Genomic DNA, 20,964 nt, shown 5'->3' on the forward strand with positions numbered 1-20,964 from the left:
AGGATATGTTTTAGAGGTTATTCATGGCTTTTGTGCATTATAATAAGGCTTTGGGGAGGTGCTCATAGCTTTAATTGGTTATGCATTACTCAGCATAAACACCATATACAGCACATACATTACACCCAGGATGAAAAGGGGCTGGAGATCTGTTTTGTTTTTTATAAACTTTTACATTTACATTAACAAAGAAAGAGAGGGAAAGAGAAAGATAGGGAAAGATAAGGAGAGAAAGAAAAAGGAATGAGGTGTTTTGGGGTTTTTAATGCAATGTATCATGCCGAAGTTTCCACTTTGTTTCTTTGAACCACCAAAACAAAAACTGAGTTATCTGTATAAAACTGAGCATTTGCATAGGTGCAGAGTATTTGTATCACACGTGCCTTTTAAATGTTACTAATACCCAAACTGGATTTTTTTATTCATTGTAAGTATTAATAAGAAATGAATCTTGTTAGCCGGCATAGGAAGTTTATTAACTCCTTTACACTGTCCCTTCATTTCCCATTAGATGGAACAGTTTCCATGGGGACCTAAATAAATACCGCAAAGCTCTGGAAGGAGCATTAGAGGTTCACTCCTTGATCCGGGAAATTGATGATGTTAATGAGAGAATCAGTGAAAAGGTATGGGAATATCATATCTGTTGAATAATGCCAACTATATATAAAGGAAGGGAGTATTTTGGGACTGTACTACAGTTTGCACTGTTATATAATTTTGGTTCACATATTTACATTAGTTTCTGATTTTTATAAGAAACAATTTTTTAATAAAAATACCAAATATTCAGTAATTTGAGGAATGGGAATCAAAAGTAAAGCAGAACTGTAGCAGCAGAAATGAAAATTGTGCCTTGTTAATAGTTAGCTTTTTTCTTCTTAGAATAATGCATAGTGCAGTACTTCCTACATACATTTGGGGTTATTTCACAATCACTAAACTCTGTGCAAGCATATAATACTGTTGGGATGTAAGGTGTTATCCATCCCTACCATAAGGAATTGTACTTATGCCTTGCCTAGTGGATGCTGCTAGAGAACCTAAGGTAGAAGACCACAGTAACAAGATTAAGCCCTAAGGCCCTGAGTACACGGAGCGGTTTGTCCACTTCTCTCAGCTCGCAGCAAAAGGTCAGCCTGAAAAATGCCAAAACAGGTATTTTCTGGTTGTTCTGCACCCCACTCCGCTGTATGTGCCTGCACTGAGGTGGAAGCTTTAGTTTTCAGTGCAAGCACAAGGAGCAGTTTATGGAAGCGGATCTGCTTCTCAAATAATGAGGAGGTGTATTTATTAACATTGGAGACAAATGTCACCAGTGATGTTGCCCATAGCAACCAATCAGATCTTTGCTTTTGTTTTCTATAGTTCATCTTGGAGACCAGTGTTTCATAGTAAGAGAAATTTTACTTTTTCTCACATTTTTCTGGCATCTATTACAACGGGCACATCCAGTGGCAATAAAAATTTCCACTTTGCCTGCAATTAAAATGCCATTTTGACTGCAATTTGTGTGTAATAAAAGCAGTAGGGATTTACAGGTAATCTGTTTATGATCACAGAATGCCAAGCTACTGTCCAATGCCAAAGTACCCTATTTTAGAGGTTTCCAGCATTACTTTTGTGGGTTGTTTTAAGGAAAGCTTTCAATTACCATATAGCAGAAAAATGTTTCCTTAAATACAGTGTACATTTTTTTTACTGTAATTTCCTACTTTTTCACCATTTATGAAGAATATTTGTAATTTCTTTTGCAAACATTGCAAACTGCATTCAGTTTGAATAAAATTCGAATTCTCATACATGGAGTATGGACACGATGGACTTAAATACAACCCTGTCTCTTCTGAATTTTAAAAACTGTGTGCAATGTTTAGGTTCCAAACATTTTTTTTTGGGGGGGGGGGGGTCTAGTTGTTTTGTTACACCATGGTCTTCTGAAAATTGGTACTAAGTACATTGCAATACACAGGTTTGTAATTGCAGATTACAAACCTGTAATTGAACAGGCTGAATAACAAATAATCGGTGCCATATAACTGAAGGTCAGGAATGTATATTTTGTTGAGCTAGCTTACTCCAGTTATTACATTTTTCCTTACCACCTTTGCAACTGTTGTTTTTCAGAGTGTGCTTATGCAGTCCCTTGATTATGGCAAAGACGTGGAGAGTGTTGAAAACTTGATCCGCAGGCATGAAGAAACTGAGAGAGACATCAAGGTCATTCAGGCTCAAAAAGAGGTACTGAATGAAAGCAGATGAGTGCTGCATGCAGAAGTCTATATGCAATCCAATGAATGAATGGATGAAATGAAACATGACAGAAGCAAAATAAAAGCATGTTTCCATAGGTTGTTTTCATTCTCCTGTTACATGCCTAGATTACATTGAGGTTCAGTCTACCTGAGGTCAAAGAGTTAAATATTTAAAAGACTGAGCCACAGTTTGAGCTGCTGTTTATTATCCATTTCCTTCTTTTATTGGGCCCTGATCCATATTATTCTCGGAAAAAGTGTATACTTGCCAAGTGGCTTCAGGAACTAAAACTCTTTCTTCAATATAAATATCCCTTTGCAGCACTTACATCAAGAAGCCAACCGCCTGTCCAAAAAGAACCAGTCAATGAGCGAATGTCTGACCTCAAAGCAAAAAGAAATGGCAGACAACTGGCAGAAGCTCCAAGTGCAAACTCAGGAGAGGTACAAAATAATTTGCACTTTACTGGGGGACAAACTGTGTTTTTATATTTAAACACCACTCCATGAAAATCTGCTTGAGTAATCATTTCTTAAAAGAGTATACATTACCGAAAATAATGTGTCTGACATCACAAGGATAGCCTAGAATATAGGAGCATTAAGCAATGCCAACACTTTACATAATGTCTGATTCCTAGGGTTTGGTTCCCACTAATATACTATAATATATATATATATATACACCATGATTATCAGCTAAAATTAAACTGGGACACAATCGGTGATCAATTTTATTGATTTTCAGGAGGGAGAAACTGGACGCTTCTTACCATTTACAGAGGTTTAACACAGATATCAGAGAGTTACTGAACTGGACACAGAAACTGCAAGCCATCAATGAAGGTAGTGGTTTGCCAAAGCACCTAAATGAAGTTGAAGCTAGATTTAATGAACACCAAGAAAGAAAGGTATGTGAATACATTTTGAATATTGAACTTAGTATTTTACTTTAATTTGTCTTTTAGCAGCCCAAATGTACTCTCCATAAAAGGATGGATCAGTCTCATTGACTGCCACATAGGGCAGTAAAAGTGTTCCATCGCTTTGGTACAATTTTTTAAAGAAAAACACAAAATACTGGAAATCAAAAATCATGAGATGGCCACAAATATCTTTGCCAATTTTTATTAGGGAGTAGTGATGAGCGAATCTGCCCTGTTTTGCTTCGCAGAAAAAAATTTGCAAATCTTTCAAAAGATTTGCAAAACGGGAAAAATGTTGCACGTCACAAAAAATTGTCACATGCGTAATTTTTTTTACTTTTTTTTTTAAGCACACAGGCAACCATTTTTGTCCCACAACGAATGTTGTCGCCCGTTTCACGAAACATTCCACCAATGGTGAAACGCAGAAATTTGCCATCCATGTCCGCCAAATTATTTTGCCTATCACTATTAAGTAGTTTTTATTACTTTATTTCATATAAATGAATATGTAAGGAGAAGGAAAGGCTAATAAAGAGTTAATCTCAAGATGCAGGCATACCTTCATTGTCTTAATAGTGCCCTTAAGTCTCCCCATATTTCACCTGTTCAGCTGATCAGAAGCCAAACAGGAAGAAAAAATGCTGAGCTGTGTAAAGAAATTTCCCATAATGCCTCACTCCTGCACCGAGACCCAGACCAAGTGAACATGCTCAGTTTGTAAGACTATGAGTCAGCTTCCTGCTGATTGGCTCAGATCCAAATTCCTAAGGGGAAGGGAGTTCTTAGCATTCTTGAGGGTGGGGGGAGCAGGAGAGGCGAGAGGGGAGAGCTGCATGTCTCTGGCACATGAATTACAGACACAAGAATTCTTTTGACAGGGAACTCAGTGCAGCGTTTCTGTTAGTGCTTATGGCTGTATTTACATAGACCTTTCTGATAAAGCTTACTTAGTTTTTACCTTTCTTTCTCCTTTAACTTAGGTCACGGTTGTTATATATTATTTATTACAAATGTACTGGTTAATATCAAAACTGTAACATTATTGTATTTCAAAATGGTGCAAGTAAAAAGGACTGCTACATGATGTGATCCATGAATTTTAAATTTGAAAAATGTATCCATATATAACTGTCCAAGAAGAGTTGAAACATTTATTTGTTATGTATAATTCTAGGTGGAAGTTACTGCGCTGCTGCAAATTATTTTTCTATGGTTAGTGTTTTAGTTTTCTGCTGTAAAAATACTGTAAAGTTGGCCATAAGCTCCCAACATACTGTTCCAGTAGCTAATTGGCCGAAAATCACCCAGATGGCAAACAGACACGCTTGAAAATCTAACAGCATTGCATTGGGATCCGATAGCTTGGCCTTTGTGCCAAAGATCGGCCCAACCTGATATTACCTACCTCAAGGTGGACGTATCGGTAAAAGATCCACTTGATTGGCACCTTCAGCAAACAAGTCGATCTTTACATGTATGGCCAGGTTATCTCTAAAAATTCATCTTAAATTTCATACTTACATTTTCCACTGAGACACAAAAGGGCAGACCCACTGACAGTGCTGATAGACCAAAACAGATCTTCACAAAGAAGAGAGGGATCATGTAGATCCTTTTTTTTAATAGTGACATGGGTCAAATTGTGAAAAGCTCTCCCCACAATGTTCTTACTGGCAGAATCAGCCCAGCTGCCTTTCTGAAATCAAGACGTCGTTTTTCCCTTCTCAGGCAAATTCTAGATGTGTTTGGGTCATGTTCTTCCTTCCTCTGGATTAACTAGCACTAGAATTTCAATAGGAATGTTATGACGTATTAGAATAATGGGACAATATATTACATGCAATTGTAATACTGTAATGATAATTTAAATATTAAATTGCACACAAAGTTCTTTTTGACTCTATCAATACTTTCGCTGTTTCACTACTGCTGCCTCTTAGTAACCTCACATACAAATCCTTAGTGAACATAAAGTTAAAACTTCAACTTTTAGGTCATATTTGAGCTCCTTAATTACTGTATAATGGTAGAACACAATGATTCTATCTAAGTCATTTTATTCATTGTATTATAGAAGCTCAAATACTTGTACTTTTTTGTTTACCCCACTAATGTTAAAGCATGACAGCTGTATGCTTAATGAGCAAAGCTATTGTATTTACCCACCTCCATGTTGTGAAGGCCCAAGGGCCCCCATCTGCATTGAAGTCAGGACCAAGGAGGAAGCTGAGTTCAGAAAGTCCAATACGTGGTATCCAAGGGTTTAACACAACTCAAAGTTGAACTCTCCTCACACATATGTAGATTTCTTACTTCTTCCATTAATACTTTGGGTTAAGTATCCATTTATTTACTGTTGGAACTTGACATTTGAAGTTCCTAACAATATCAGTCACTAGTAGCTGCTCCACATTGCCTACTACGTCTTGAAAAACAAATGTAAACATTCTTAGTTAATATATTGACATACAATATTGTATTTCAGGCTGAAATAGAAGCAAGAGAAGAGAGATACCATTCTATCAAGAGTTCTGGGGAGAAGCTGTGTCGTTCAAGGCATTATGCCTCTGAGGAAATCCAGCTTTCATTATCAAGAGCTGAAGAAGCCTGGAATGCGCTGCTAAAATCCTGGAGAGACAACAACCTGAAGCTACGCCAGGCCCGGGATTTGCAGGTGACTTTTGAATTGAAGAAAATCAATCTTTTTGAATATCTAGAATAAAAAAGTGCATGCTTTTTCCACATTACGGTAAATGATAACCCCCATATGTCATAGGGTGACATATACTGAGTCTGTCCCATTGTTTGAAAAAGATTATGAATAGTGCAAAACGGAGCTGTGGTTAAAAGGTTTTATGAAAAATATAAATCCCTTCTGCATTCAACTACATCTGGAAACAAGGGGAATTTACTACAATTATAAGCAAAGCATTTATTATGTACTGAAGTGTATGACTACTACAAATGGTACTGGCTTTATGGAGATTATATCAGATGAATATAAAGATGTTGGCATTATTGCTGATATGTTCCAGGAGGTTTTTAGAAACAAACTCTTCCCAGGAGAAGCACCTCTTCCCATTACATGTCAGTGTTCCAGCATCCCATCTCCCATGGCTGCTGCAGCCCTGCTGTCCAGCCTTGGTGTGCAGTTAAGCTTAATTCATCTTTTTCTTTTAGATCTTTTTCAGCCTTGTGGATCAGAATGAGAGTTGGCTAAACAGTAAAGAAGCATTCCTGGCAAATGATGATCTTGGGGTAGGTAGACACAACAGCGCAGATGCTGTGTTTGATATGATTGTCACCTTGCAACATAACTGTATTTTATTTTTCAAACAATTCTGTAATAAGACAACATAGTAGTGACAATTTGTAATCACGGTTTGACTTTTTTATGTGAAAAGACAGAAAACATAGGTTAAAATATGTAGTTCTAATATAATTGACTTTTTAGTTTAAAGGGGAACTCCACCCAAAAACAACTTTTGCAGCTGGATTTTAGCATATAAAAATGTTATTTATTCCTACTTTCCGAAAGAACTGATTACAGTGATAGGTATATTAGGGGTTTCTGTGTTGTTTGGGACTCTTTAAAGGAACAGTAACATCAAAAAATTAAAGTCTTTTAAAGTAATTAAAATATAATGTGGTGTTGCTCTGCAAAAAACTGGTGTTTTTGCTACAGAAAAGCTACTATATAAATAAGTTGCTGTGTAGCCATGGGGGCAGCCATTCAAGCTGGAAAAAAGGAGAAAAGGCACAGGTTACATAGCAGATAACTAGTAGATAAGCCCCATATAATGGGGGTTTATCTGTTATCTGCTAAGTAACCTGTGCCTTTTCTCCTTTGAATGGCTGCCCCCATGGCTACGCAGCAGCTTACTTATATAAACTACAGTAGTCATTCTGAGGCAAACACACCAGTTGTAGCAATGCAGGGCAACAGTACATTATATTGTTATTACTTTTATACACTTTCATTTTTTGGTGTTACTGTTCCGTTAACAAATTTTGGTTCATAAGCTGGAGTTCCCCTTTAAGTATTATATGGCTCTGTTGTCTTAAAAACAAGCTGTTGCCTTATTTTTTACGTTTTTCAGTGTGACCCCTAAATGTTTTGTGTGGTCAGGAGCAGAGCTATTTTGATGGTTTAAGTAGGAATTTGGTGATAGGCAATGACACTGCTTCCCAGGCTAACAGACTGCAACACAGATGTAACACTGTCATCCATCGCCCATGGAGCTCTATATAAAGCACTGGCCAGATGCCAACAATGCACACATGGAAGTAGTCATAGGGGGGTTTCTCAGTTGGCATTCATCCATGTGGCTGCCAGCATATGTAACAGGAGGCATGTAATGTATTTATGGGATCTTTCATGTATGTGTCCTTTATTGTATATTAAAAAGTGAATCTATAAACCATTGCCTAACCTGTATGTTTCCAGTTACTTCATAATTTCATGTATGTATGTGTTCCCAGGGCTGTTTAGCATTCATGTGCCCTGTACTTTGCGACTTGCATGTGTACCTGCTGTATTGACACTAGATTACAAATACAAATATCTTTGTGAACAGCATTTAAATATTTCTGTTTGTGCTTACATTCATAAACAAGCTTTTATGTCATAAATGCAGCAAGTAAAAAACATTTTACCCATCTGGTATTTGTTCTATACTTTACCAGCTGTATCCCTTTAGCACCAGAGCAACATCCTTTGAACAGATTTACAAGTATGTCCTGTGCCTTCTTTTCATAGGACTCTGTGGCCAGTGTTGAGAACCTTCAGCGAAAACATGAGATATTTGAGAAGGCCCTCCATGCACAAATGGATAAAATTGATGACATGGAGACATTTGCCCGAGAGCTGCAGCAGAACCAGCATTATGATTCTGAGAATATTGCCAATAAATGTCAGGCAGTCCTGGAGAGGTATGGGATTTTCTACAGTGCGTGCACATAAACCAAATAGTTAAATATGGTTGTATTTGTTTTTTAAATTGAGGGAGAAATTAAGTAGTATTCTTTAGAGCCAAAGTATTGTGTCATGCTCTTATATGTAGGGATCTATAATGTTTATTTTTCCTAAAAAGATTTTACAGAGAAAAATGGAGGCATAATACATTCTTATCGATGGGGGTCAGGCCACCCCTCTTCGCTCATAACAAAACTGTAGACATATACTGTTTCAGCCATAGTTTCTAGAATAACCAGGGCAGTAAATAATTGTTCACCCCAAACCTTACTGTAACTAAACGTCAAGATTCTTTCCAGGAGTAATTAAGAAGTTAAAATCTAGGGTAAATTAGTTTATGCTTTAACATTTGCATTGAATCCCCCAGCCACAGCTCAAGAAATTAATTACTTCTGGCAAGTGAATCATGACTTGACTTGGTTTCTGCTTTGTTTTTATATGTATGTGCATATATACCTGTGTATTGCATCAGAATTATACTTGTGAAGCACTGAAAGACATTATGGATGAAAAATGTTTCTGGTTCAGGTCAGAAATTAAAAGATAAAAAAAAAACACAGAAAGTCTGAGACAGTGTTACAGAAAATTGAAAGAATACATTATTCTTTCCTTACTAAATACATGGGATAGTCTCTGGGCTAACACCGAGGCAAACACATTGCTTTTTATAAACATAGAAATGATTCATAATGCCAGAGTTAGCCATAAGTATGTTGTATCATGCAGCATTTGGTACAAGAACTGTTATTCCTTTGTTGTGTTAGGAAGAAGAAATTACTGCTAGCGGCCGAATCCCACAAGAGGAAACTAGAGGAGTCCAGGCAACTGCAGAAATTCCTAAGAAACTCATATGAGGTATGTGGATGCCAAGTGGGGACTACAGGAAACTCACTGCTGAATGTACCTATTGTGGAAGCACATACACTTGCTGTGTTCAGAGTAATACTTGCAATGCACATCTGAATTCTCTAACCTAGACTGGTCGGATTTTAATCCAAGCTGACCATACATGCGGATGTCCATATTGCACTGATCTGGCCTGATGGATTGGCATGTACACCCCTAACCAATGTCTTTACTCATCAGAAAGCCTTTATGGGAGGTGGATGCTGCTTATTAGCTTTGGTGTGAACATAGCAAACGGTGATCTGCCAAATAGACTTTGTTGAGGGAACATTCCCATAGGTTAAATACCAACTTATAAAATATCTGTCCCTGTGTCAGCTTAATGTGGAATATTTACACACCATCAATATCTTTTTGTAAACCTTCATCTACAATTTATTGATCCAAAATACTGAGACAAAATGCAACAAAGCAAAAGGTCCATGGGTATTTCCCATTCCCCCCCCCCCCCCCCCGCAAAATTACAAAGCATTGGGTATACAGCATTTAAGTGTAGTTGCTTGCTTTCCTTGTGTATGCAATTTGTGAATACATTTTCCAGCTAAATACACTATTACCCTTAAACATGAAGCTGTTAGCCAGTAGTTAGTAGTTTCTTAGAGGGTAATGAAATGTAATCATTTGTTGCACCGTTTCCCGTAGGTGGGGGCCTGGATGCTGGAGAAAAACACCATTGCCCTGGATAACAGTTGGAGAGACCCCAGCAATCTGCAGGCAAAGTTGCAGAAGCACCAGACATTTGAGGCAGAGATCAAAGCAAACAGGAACCGTCTGGATGACATAAAATCTGTATGTAATTTGAGATAACTCAGAATAGTTATGTTGAAATGCCCCCTACAGATTTATTATCAACTATCTGGTGTGGCAAGCCCTTGAGGAAAAGCTGTGCTGAAAGATCGTTTGTAACATTTAAATTATAAAAATCATCCTAAAACAGGGTGAAATTAAGCCAATAGGTATTGATAAGAGAAAATGAATTAAGTAAGGCAAATGTTTGATAGTAATGCTGATTTTAATTAGCTACCCGAAGCTAGGGCACCATGTTGGTTATTTGCACCAAAGTAATTTTAGTGTAATGTCCCATAAAGAGAAGTCACCTGCTATAAATCTCTGCTACCGCGGGCAGCTAATCTCCGTGAAAAGGCCTACACATTGCTTTGTTTTTACGAAGTCGCGCAAAGTTTCCTCCTGCAGGCAACGTCACATGACTTTCACAGGCTTTTCGATAGAGATGCCTGTGGTAGCAAAGATTTATCATGGGAGACTAATCTCCACATGGCTTTTTATGCAGAAGCCAAATGCACCTACAGTATATCAGATTATTCTGTCAGTATTATGTATGGGCCACCAGGGGTCAGCATTCCCTTGTTATGTGCCATAAGACTTTTCTGCAGATTCCAAAAAAACCCTGCACCATCAATATACATGCTTTGCCTATTTTATTTTTTATTTTTTTACAGATCTTACATCATTCACATAAGTCTTATCCCCAGTGGAACTTACAGTGTAAGGTCCCTATCACATTCACACACTTATTAATAAATGATCCCTGATTTTACAGGATGGTGAAAAAATGCTGAAAGATCATCATTATGCTTCTGATATAATCCACACCCGACTACAAGAAATGGAAGAATTATGGGAGGAATTGCTAGAGAAGTGCACAGAAAAGGCAGCTAATCTACAAGAAGCTTACAAGGTACAGCTCACCAGTACATATATGCTGTATATATGAATGTGTATGTGTTTGTATGTGGTTGTGCATGTTTTGAAACAAGTGTTAACCCTATACTACCTCCTAGGCCTTACAGTTTCAGCGGAGTCTAGAGGACAGTGAGAAATGGCTGGACCAGGTTGAAGCCAAGCTAGAAGCTGCCAATAAGGGTAAAGACTTGATGACTTTGGAAAAACTTGGAGAGATGGAAGAAGACATAACAAGTCATGGGGAAAGGCTGCAAGTCCTTGTCAACAAGGCCCGAGAATTCAAACAGGAGGGTCACTTCTTAGCAGATACAATTGATGACAGAATAAGAATCATAATACATAGGTTTGTGTTCTTGCCATTTTATTTTTATACTTCTAGTATATTGCCTTTAAAACAACAGCACCACCTGCTGTTCATTTGACCCCTGGCTATAGCTGGAAGAAAATAAAGTTAGTCAGTAAAGGAATGTCTTGCAATATTGCTCTGCTCAAAAAAAAGTTAGTGAGCAGAGAAGAGTCATGTAACAGTTCTCTGGTAAGTTCTAAGTAGAACAACATCACAAGACAAGCAGGTGGCACAGGTGTAGAAACAGCTAATACCTTAAAAACTAGAAAAAAAATAATGTCATTTTTATTTTCATTTGTTTTTTGGCTTTCCTGTTTAATTAACTATCAAAATCTAATTACTATGCTTCCTTTTCTAACCCATAACAACACTGGTGGTCTTAAGCTGCATTTTTTTAGGCAAAATGCACTAATAAATACAAAGTTCACTATAACAATTAAATAAACAATACCCAGCAGATATAATTATAGAGTGACAGCCGGGGATTTGTTTTTCCTAGTGCACCCAAACAGTAAGCTGTCCATCCCTTTGTCCTAATTTTTCTTAGGTCTATCTTCAGATACCTGAACTCTTGCATTCCCAAATATTCTTTCAAAAAACATTTCACTGATGATCCCATTTTCTCTAGCGTTTTGATGGTTTTTGAGGAATTTTTCCTTATTTATTTGTACAGTAAGGACACACTTGAAACAATCAGCGCACCAGAGGCCACCCCTTTAGATTAGAGGAATGGAACTTTCATTTGAAGCAGTGTAGGTAGTTTTTCAGGCTATTGTGATACTGATATCTACAATTGCTATTGATGTTGGTATATATAGTTTATGTATGTGAGTGTATAGATAGGTTGATATATGTCTATGTGTTTGCGCTTGGGTTCACTTTAAGAGGTTGTATTTGATGGACTTCGGGCTTTTCCTATCTTATTGTAAGTAAAGAGCTTTCAAACCTTATACATATATACATATAATAGATAATATGACATGGCACAAATACACACACACACATACATACACATATATTTATAGGTCTTAGAAGGAGACCGAAACGTCAACCTAGTTGGTCTATGTGGGATTTTGTGTGTATATATATATAAAAGATATCTTGAGAAAGGCTCTAGGCCGGAGCCGAAATGTTGATCAGATGGCAATATTGGAATAAAGATCAAGTTTTTAAGCTAAGACCCTGGAGTGCGCTTATTAGCTGTTGAATATGTGATATTTCCCAAGCTGCACCCGGGCATAACTTCATAGAGATTCAAGGTGAAGTCTGGAGTGCGGATCATTTTGTGGATATTATATATAGATAGATAGATAGATATAAACCAATTGGTAAGTCACCCACTATAAAATATAATATTTATGATAAAGTTTGTCACTGCCTTAGTTTTTTATTCTAAGAAACCTATTATCATGCTCATGCACAGGTACAAAAGCCTTGATGAGCCTTTACAGGAATGTAGGGCCACTCTGGAAGCCAAGAAGTTACTTGATCAGTTTTTCCGTGATGTTGATGATGAGCTTGCATGGATAAAAGAGAAAATGCCCTTAGCCTCTTCCAAGGAATGTGGCCAGTCACTGACTACAGCCCAGGCTTTGCTGGAAAAGCACCAAGTAAGGGGGTTTAAGAGGAAACAAAATCTGTGTGGTGCTGAGTGACATCATTTTTAAAAATTTTACATGTTGTGACATTCTTTTCTCTGGCCCTTATCAGAATCTAGAAAATGAGATCAGCAGCCGAGAAGCACTGACTAAAGCTGTGATGGGCACTGGGCGTAAGCTTGTAAAGGGCAACCACTTTGCCAGCCATGAGATTGAGGATCGTTTACAGCAGTTAGAAGTGGCTGCAGAGACTCTAAAAGCAGAAGCTGATCGTAGAAGAAAAAGATTGAATCAAGCCTGTGAAGCCCAGCAGTTCCTCACTGAGGTAATATTAATGTTATAAATGTAAAATCTGTCTCTCAAACTTAAAATAAATAGTTAATCTAGCACAGGGTAGGATATATAATTAAAGTTATTTAACATTATTTAACATTTAAAGGCTTTCTAGGTCACTCTAAGGCAGGTCCATAATTTTATAAAACATGTACATAACAAAAGTTGCATAAATAAAAAAAACTTTTTGAAATGTAATATTCTTCATTAGATTATAAAGTGAATTTTTATGTAGCTTGTCACTTATTTTTAGACCTGCTTGAAGGTGGCATCTTTTTTGGCACAAATATAATGATTTTCACTAAGGGGCACATTAATAAATGCTCAAGCCTTCGGGCTCCAGTATTTGTATCCCAAATCCTTGCGGGAGTTCCCAAACTCATGCGTGGTTTCTTCATCCAAATAGCCCAATAGCAAATTGGGTTTTTCTTGACCAAAAAATATAAGCTTGGCACCTAAAACCGAGCTTTTTAGTTTTTGGTTGGGGAAAAGAAAAACTCCATTCACACGAATCAGGCGATTCAGATAAAGAGAGCATGCGAGAGTTTAGGAACTCCCTCAAGGTTTTGGGATACAAATGCTTGACCCCCAAGGCTCGAGTGTTCATAAATGTGCCCCTAAGTGGCAGTGTTACATGGACTACACACTAGTGCAAACTATAAAAAAAGAGACAGTTGTTCATGCCAGACCTTATTCATCAAGGACAACTCATACATTAAGTGATAGGGCTGGAGTGCCAGGACACTTACAGTTAGCAATGGAGGCTCTAATGCAAGCTCAGAAGGATTTATTCAACATTTACATTAAAAGAGTGGGCCTGCAGAAATATTAGTGACCAAGTTCAATTAAAGCACTATTAAAGCCTGAGTGCTTTAAGGGTTCAAATATCAATATATTTTAAATATTCATATATATATATAAAACTTCAAGACATCCAGTAAACCATCATTTTCCATGGTGAGATGTGTAAAGATCTATATAAATAAATACAAAAGTCAGGCCCAAGGAAGGTGGGTGGTTGTGGTAGTAGAGAAGGATGAAATCAAATATATGTCTGTACCACAAGGCATGAGCAATTACTGACAGAATCAACGGTCTATTGTGTATAGGAAGAATTGCTAATAAATCCCATATGCCTTTCCACTATGGGAGTAGCTGGGTACAATTAATATCAATAGTTATATAGTTATTTTCTTTACCCATCTATGACCCATGGCAGCAAACAACTTAATCTATGGAATTTTACTAGTAGTTATATACAAAGGCAGCACTGTGAGTGGGGGCAACCTGCATTTAAAGTTTATTAGGGGGGTGTGCTTAGTGCCTGCTATAGCCATTTGTCTTGCTGCATTGAATCATAAACAGGAAAGGAAAATAACATAGGCATTGTTAATAATTTTCCCTGTTGATGGGAAAAAATTAGGCTGGTGACATGGGCATAAATACCCATAGTGCCCTGAGGGAGGAAAGTCATTAAGCTTTTCAACACCATACATCCAGTAATACTAATGCTTTAGGTGTATTAATATATAACCACAAGATCTCATACTTTAACTACATGTGAATTCAATTGTGCATTTATATACTATTGACATAGGAAATTTGTAGGAATTAATTTACATTCATTAATATCATCACCATAACTTAATTTATTTTCTCAGTTGGATCCTTTTTATACCCATTTTTCATAAATGTTTTGTTATTGTTAATTCAATAATCTTGTTTAGTTATGTGTTGATATGGGAATAACTCATGATATACTCATAACTCAATTTTATGTTTATCTTATATGATATTTATGCATATATGGATTAAATAGAGCATTCTATGTTGATTAAATGATTTATTAGTAATTTAATAGCATTAGATGCCATGTTTAGGAGGTTATTTATTCAAAAATGTTGGAATAAAAAATATTCTGTAAAGGTTTCTATGTATAATGCAGAGGAGATATATTCTACAATATATTGTATTTACCTTCAGACAGTTACAATAGAAGTCAATGCAGATATATAGCAGAGTGATTGTTACTACCTTGTTTTAAAGGTGGGTACAAACCCAAAATCTCTGACCTCTGCCTTTAAGCATTGTAGTATATCTAGATGGGAGTGGTATGAATGCTGCAATGGGCCTTCTTTCAGTGATGTCTGGAGCCTTTGCAACAATGTCACTTTTCAAGGATTGAACAGACACCTTAAGATCATACTGGTTTAAAATTGTGACAACCCTAAATGACCAATAACCAATATGGGACATCAGTGGCGTAACAACATGTTACTTGGCCCCATGGCAAATTGAATTTTGGGGTCCAAAACAATGCCAGATTGACCAATTTCACCAAGTTATACTGAAATTGCTAGTTAATTAGGGCCTTACTGGGCCCTCTACACTCCTAGCCCACCCTGCAACAGCAGGGTCTGCTTTATCTGTAATTACACCCCTGTAGGATGTAGTGAGCAATAATTATTCATCCCATGCACTGAATTACATTCATATGTTATTTCATGATGTTCTGTTTAGCTCTTAGAGGCTGAAGCTTGGTTGGCTGAGAGAGGCTTTGTAATAAAATCTACTGACAATGGAAAGAATGAAGAATCTACACAGGCTCTGCTCCGCAAGTTAGACACCACCAGGCGGGATCTTGATGGCTTTGCTCACAGAATTAATAAATTAATAGATACTGGAAAAGGCCTGCAAAATGACAGTGATAATCCAGAGAGGTAAGGCTTTGCCTGTATCATTTACCAAGGAGATTAATTATTTTAGGAAAAACTGTGTGGGCCTGAGAGCCGTTCTAACACAATAATCTTGCTATAGTTCTATAGTGATGCCAAAACTCAAGTCTGTGCTGGATGAATACAGTCTCCTGCTTGAAAAAGCTGAGGATCGGAGGTCTCAGCTAATAGAGCAACATCAGCTTTTCCAGTTCAAGAAGGAGGCAGACCTGGTAGAGACATGGCTAGCCAGCAAAAAGGCTACTGCTAAATCAGATGATCTGGGACAGGATTTAGAAGGCGTAAAGGTAACATATACATTTTCACTATATTCAAATGATCCTTTTTATTCTTTTTTTCAAGCCATCAGCCATAGTTTTATGTATTTACTAATATCATAGCACAGAACCCTGTATTATGTATTAGAAAGTATGTATTGTATAAATGCTAGGGTGTTTCACATACTGAATCACTGATGTGAGATTAGGTGGATGACCATATACTGTATATACACAGAGAGTAAAAATAAAGTGTTTTCATGCCAGTTTATATTAGTATATGCCCAGACACTGAAAACATTTGTTATTGGCCATTAGCCTCAAAACTTTCAGATTAATATTTATTCTGAACAAAAACTTTTTCCTTGAAAGGGATATAGGCAATGGAATCTGTACAGGATCAATTCAACTGGCACTGGAACTATATTTTACATAATTTCTGTCGGCCATTTTTGCTGTTTCTTCCAACAGAAAATATTTTGCAGGTGTTTAATAATAGGAATGCAATACAAAGCAATGATATCTGCATATTTGTATGCAAAACCTAAATGAATAGCTATAGGCACAAAATTGCTGGCCTAGTGGCACATATATTGTTTTTGTGCAAAGAAAACAAACTGACTTGTCGAACAAATGCAACCTAAATATGATTTTCATTCATCCTAGAAATTGAACACATTATTAGATCTGATAATTTGATATAGCAAAAATATGTAATTAAAGTGAAACCTGTGAAATCCGTGCTCCAATTAAGCAATTTGCTAAAGTTTTCATGTATTTGGGCTATTTTTAAGATCTCTGTATTTCAGTCTTTTAAATGCTTTAATACCAACCCTGGCATCCCTGTTCATTGATAGGACATTTTACCTTAGTGTTTTATAATTAGGAGGGAAATTACCTTTCTGATTGGTGTCTGCTAATTGATGAAAACCATATCATAGGGTTAAAAAAATTAAGTTTTGATCACTTTTTTTAACAGACCCAGAGAGCGAGGTACTGTTTTTGCCAATGGTTTTTAAGCAATTATTTTACTCAATTAATCTATTTGTTTGTCTATATAGAGGACAGCTTACCAGCACCTGGGCAATTGATTTCTACTGTGTAGATCAGTAAGGCCTAAGGTCTATATCTATGCTTATTTACTTTCCATTCAGTTTTGTCCCTTGAAAAGTATTTCTATTTCCTAAGACTGAAAAGGGTAAAGGACTCTCAGGGGTATATTTGCCCAGTCAATATTCCAGCACAGAATGCTGGCACTGGCTGGGTTACATAGAAATATAGACCTAATGGGAACCTATGCAGGGTAATGATTTACGGCCTCTCTCTTTTCACAGTCTTTCCAAAAGGAACCATATACATATATGACTATACTAAAGCAGACTCTCATTTAGTGACACATAGCATAATGATTTCTTTCAGAAGTCCCAAACAAAAAAAATCTAAAGTGTTCCTTTTGCTGCTGCTGCTGCTATTGGGCTCCCCTAGCTCTGAACTCCCATGCATAAATCAGCACTGGTGATATTAAATATATTGCACTACTTGTAAAATATGCAGGCCAAGGTATTGTTAATATTTCATATATCCTCTTCAAATAGGTTTTAGAAAAGGAATTTGAGGACTTTGTGAAGGAAATCGAAAATCTTGGAAAGAACAAAGTGGTGAATATAATTGCACTGGCTTCCAGCTTGCTGAAAACTCCACATAGCCAGGAACATGGAATTAAGAAGAGGACCGAGGAGGTTAAAACTGCTTGGGATGATCTCTGTTCTGCCATCCAACACAGGGCCAAAGTAAGTGAGGAGGGCATGGACAGAGGCTGCACTGTGTATCTGCTTGGAACTGGAATCTAGTAAAGAAGTCATTGGTAGATTGATCGGAATGAACAAGAAATTTAGTTTAAATACTGATTAGACTGTAATTAGTTTACTCAATTAATCTATTTGTTTGTCTATATAGAGGATAATGTACCTCCTGTAAAATGTAGGGATATTATAAGTCACCAAGGAGTTCCATGATCATATAAAAGCTTAAGACCAAAGACTGAGTTTTTTTATACAGGTCATGAAACTGCGAGGTGACTTCTAATATCCTCATATTTTAAACAGGGGGTACATTATTTATTACACAAGTTTCAGCGAGTCGTGATAGAAAGGAAAGATATTCACGGCTCTTATGTATTATATACTGTATAACCTGCTTTGCTTGATACCATTCTTGTGCTACAAATATGTTTTATATCATAATCATATTTCTCTAACAAATAAAATTGATTCTGAATTCCTTAGGTTTTGGCAACAGCTCACCAAGTCCATGAATTTGATCATGAGGTTGATGAGTTGATGAGTTGGATACAGGAGAAAGGGGTAGCTGTTAATTCTGATGACTATGGATACGATCTTCCTGGAGTACAGGCCTTGCTCAGCCAACATGAGGTTTTTGAGGTAAATGAAGGTACCATTTCAGGGCCAATGGAAAGGTATGGAGGCATTTTCTCTTGGCCCTCGGCTAGCTCCAATAAAATTGACCACAGATCTTTACACACCTTATGTATATCATACTTCCTAACACCTTCCATAATCTGACACTGGGGACTGGTTTATAATTTATGAGTGCTTGAGATATGTTTTCCTTTTTTGCAATGGATAAACAATAATACACTTTCTTGTTTCTGTATATGCATACAGGTATGGTATCTATTGTGGGAATGCTTGGGATCTGAGGTTTACCAAAGGGGTCTTTATGTAATTTGGATCTCCATGTCTTAAGTCTGCAAAAAAATAATTTAAATATTAAGTAAACCCAACAAGATTAATTATCATAAAGTACATGTTTCTGTTTGTTATTATAGAGAGTGAAAAAACAGGCTGTGCTAGATTCAAAGGGGGCAGGTGGGGGGAGGCATGTAGGTGTCCTGTCTATGTTCCAAAATGCACAAAAATACTGGCACAACAGGACTTATTTAAGGAGGATGAACCCTGCTATTTTATTAGTTGTAAACCGTATACACTGTGAAGGTCTGACAGTGCACAGTCTGCCACATGTATGCAGATTTGGAACAGAAGTTCCAGAGTGCTTACCTCTGTGGTGGATGTGAGCAAATTTCCACTTTAGAGGCCCGCATTAGAAACTGTTTTCTTACATTTTGGTACTAATGACAGAATTAATGGTAGGTGGAGGGCCATAAACAGTAAGAACAGGGATCTAGGCTCTAAGATTAAGGAAAAGTCCTCCAATGTAATTTTCTCTGAAGTTTTATCTGTGCCATGTGAAAGTTTAGGAAGCTAGTGGGAGCTTAGGGAGCTAAAGTCTTGGTGTAAGGAGAAAGGCTTTGGGTTCCTAGAGCACTAGACTAACTTTTCCTTGGGGCGCAATCTATTTAGCCATGATGAATTGCACCTCAATGAAAGGGGGTCCACTGTGCTAGGGGAAAGAATGATGGACGCCCTTCCCCTCCACACACATGCGCGAACAAGCTCCCCAATCACGCATGCGCGAACATCTTTCTTCCCCCCTCGCTGCGCCGCTGCAATTGCGAAAGCGCAGGCATTTAAACTCCCATACGGAGTTGTGGGGAGAAGCCCATTGCTCCGTATGGGAGAGCGAAAAGTCGAAACTTTGTTGGGTCGGGGCGGCATGCCGTCCCTAAATTTGTGCCGCCCTAGGCCCGGGCCTTTGTGGCCTCATCACAAATCTGGGCCTGAGTATGGGTCTATGTGTGTGCACTGGGGTTTGCTTGGAAGGGTTGAACTTGATGAACTTTGGTCATAGTTGGGTTAAATTATGTAACTATGTATGTAAGGTTGAAGGCACATTTTCTCTTCCAATCTCATTCAGTGAAATGTTAACCAGTGAAGTGCTAGTCCTAGTGGTTCTTTACCTGAAAATACAGTACACACAAGAGCCCAAAATGGTCCTAATGCATACTATGAGACCTCAGGACTGTGTATACATTTCATAAGCACCATGGGTTAACCAAACTGTATTATCCATGAGGGCTCAGGTCACAATAATAAGTTAATGTTCCTTGTAGCTGGTCAGTTTTCATGGAAGCAGAGAGATAAAGTTACACGATATAAATTAGTGCCTGACATTTTACTTACCTAAGTGTTTTCATCTCTGCAGAGAACACACTAAATCTCACCATCAATAGTTGCTGATATATTTCTGTTTCAATTACAGGGGGATTTAGCAGCCATTAAAAAAGAAGTGGAAAGAATAATGAACAGAGGACAGTTTATTTCCCAGCTGCATCCTCCTGTACAAAAGAATGTGGCAGAAAGGCTACATGATGTCAGTCAGAGTTGGGGAGCCCTGTACCGTAAATCTCAGGACAGGAAAGAGAAACTTAGCCAAGCAGAACAAGCACAGATGTATTTTGATGACTGTGGAGAGCTCATGTAAGTATCCACCTAAGGAAACAAGTTACATGTACATGCAATCATACATGCCTTTAAGCTGAATTTCCTGTATCCCATTAACCAGTATAAACCACTGTCCTAAATAAATTGTGTGAAGAATGGAGGCAGATGAGCATTGCTGCCATATTATACTTCTTCTACACCTCCACAATTGCTGTCCTTCCATTGTTAACCTGCAAAAAACTTTCAGCAATATCACACCTCCTTATACACATCACACTACATGTACATTCCCAGAGACTTCCCTATCTACAGGATCTCCTTCTCTTTTCCCACATCTTCACATCTTCCCACTGCAGGAATTCTCTCATACTGCACCTTTTCTCTGTAGCTCCCCTCACCATGCCATCAGACATTCTTAGTCACCATGTTTTTAAAGCTCACTTAAAACTGACATTTATTTATTGACATATATATGACATTTGTATTTTTTCTGCCGACAATACCAATTGGATGACAACTCAACACAACAAATAAAGTCCTAATATTCAAATAAACTTGGGCTAAC

General features: G+C 37.4%; 1 protein-coding gene across 1 annotated transcript in view; it reads left to right on the top strand.

Moving 5' to 3' along the window:
* Nucleotides 1–20,964, top strand: part of sptbn5 (spectrin, beta, non-erythrocytic 5) — a 132,828-nt gene that overhangs the window by 100,713 nt on the left and 11,151 nt on the right. The window contains exons 41-58 of the mRNA XM_031891412.1: nt 512–626; nt 2,128–2,241; nt 2,578–2,699; nt 3,004–3,166; nt 5,670–5,858; nt 6,365–6,442; nt 7,944–8,116; nt 8,924–9,014; nt 9,708–9,854; nt 10,627–10,764; nt 10,868–11,112; nt 12,539–12,725; nt 12,826–13,038; nt 15,567–15,766; nt 15,864–16,068; nt 17,634–17,828; nt 18,324–18,479; nt 20,218–20,435. Of these exons, the coding sequence (XP_031747272.1) occupies nt 512–626; nt 2,128–2,241; nt 2,578–2,699; nt 3,004–3,166; nt 5,670–5,858; nt 6,365–6,442; nt 7,944–8,116; nt 8,924–9,014; nt 9,708–9,854; nt 10,627–10,764; nt 10,868–11,112; nt 12,539–12,725; nt 12,826–13,038; nt 15,567–15,766; nt 15,864–16,068; nt 17,634–17,828; nt 18,324–18,479; nt 20,218–20,435 (2,949 nt within the window). The remainder of the gene's footprint in view (nt 1–511; nt 627–2,127; nt 2,242–2,577; nt 2,700–3,003; nt 3,167–5,669; nt 5,859–6,364; nt 6,443–7,943; nt 8,117–8,923; nt 9,015–9,707; nt 9,855–10,626; nt 10,765–10,867; nt 11,113–12,538; nt 12,726–12,825; nt 13,039–15,566; nt 15,767–15,863; nt 16,069–17,633; nt 17,829–18,323; nt 18,480–20,217; nt 20,436–20,964) is intronic.

Source organism: Xenopus tropicalis, chromosome 8 (assembly GCF_000004195.4).
Source record: "Xenopus tropicalis strain Nigerian chromosome 8, UCB_Xtro_10.0, whole genome shotgun sequence".
Classification (NCBI taxonomy): Eukaryota; Metazoa; Chordata; class Amphibia; order Anura; family Pipidae; genus Xenopus; species Xenopus tropicalis.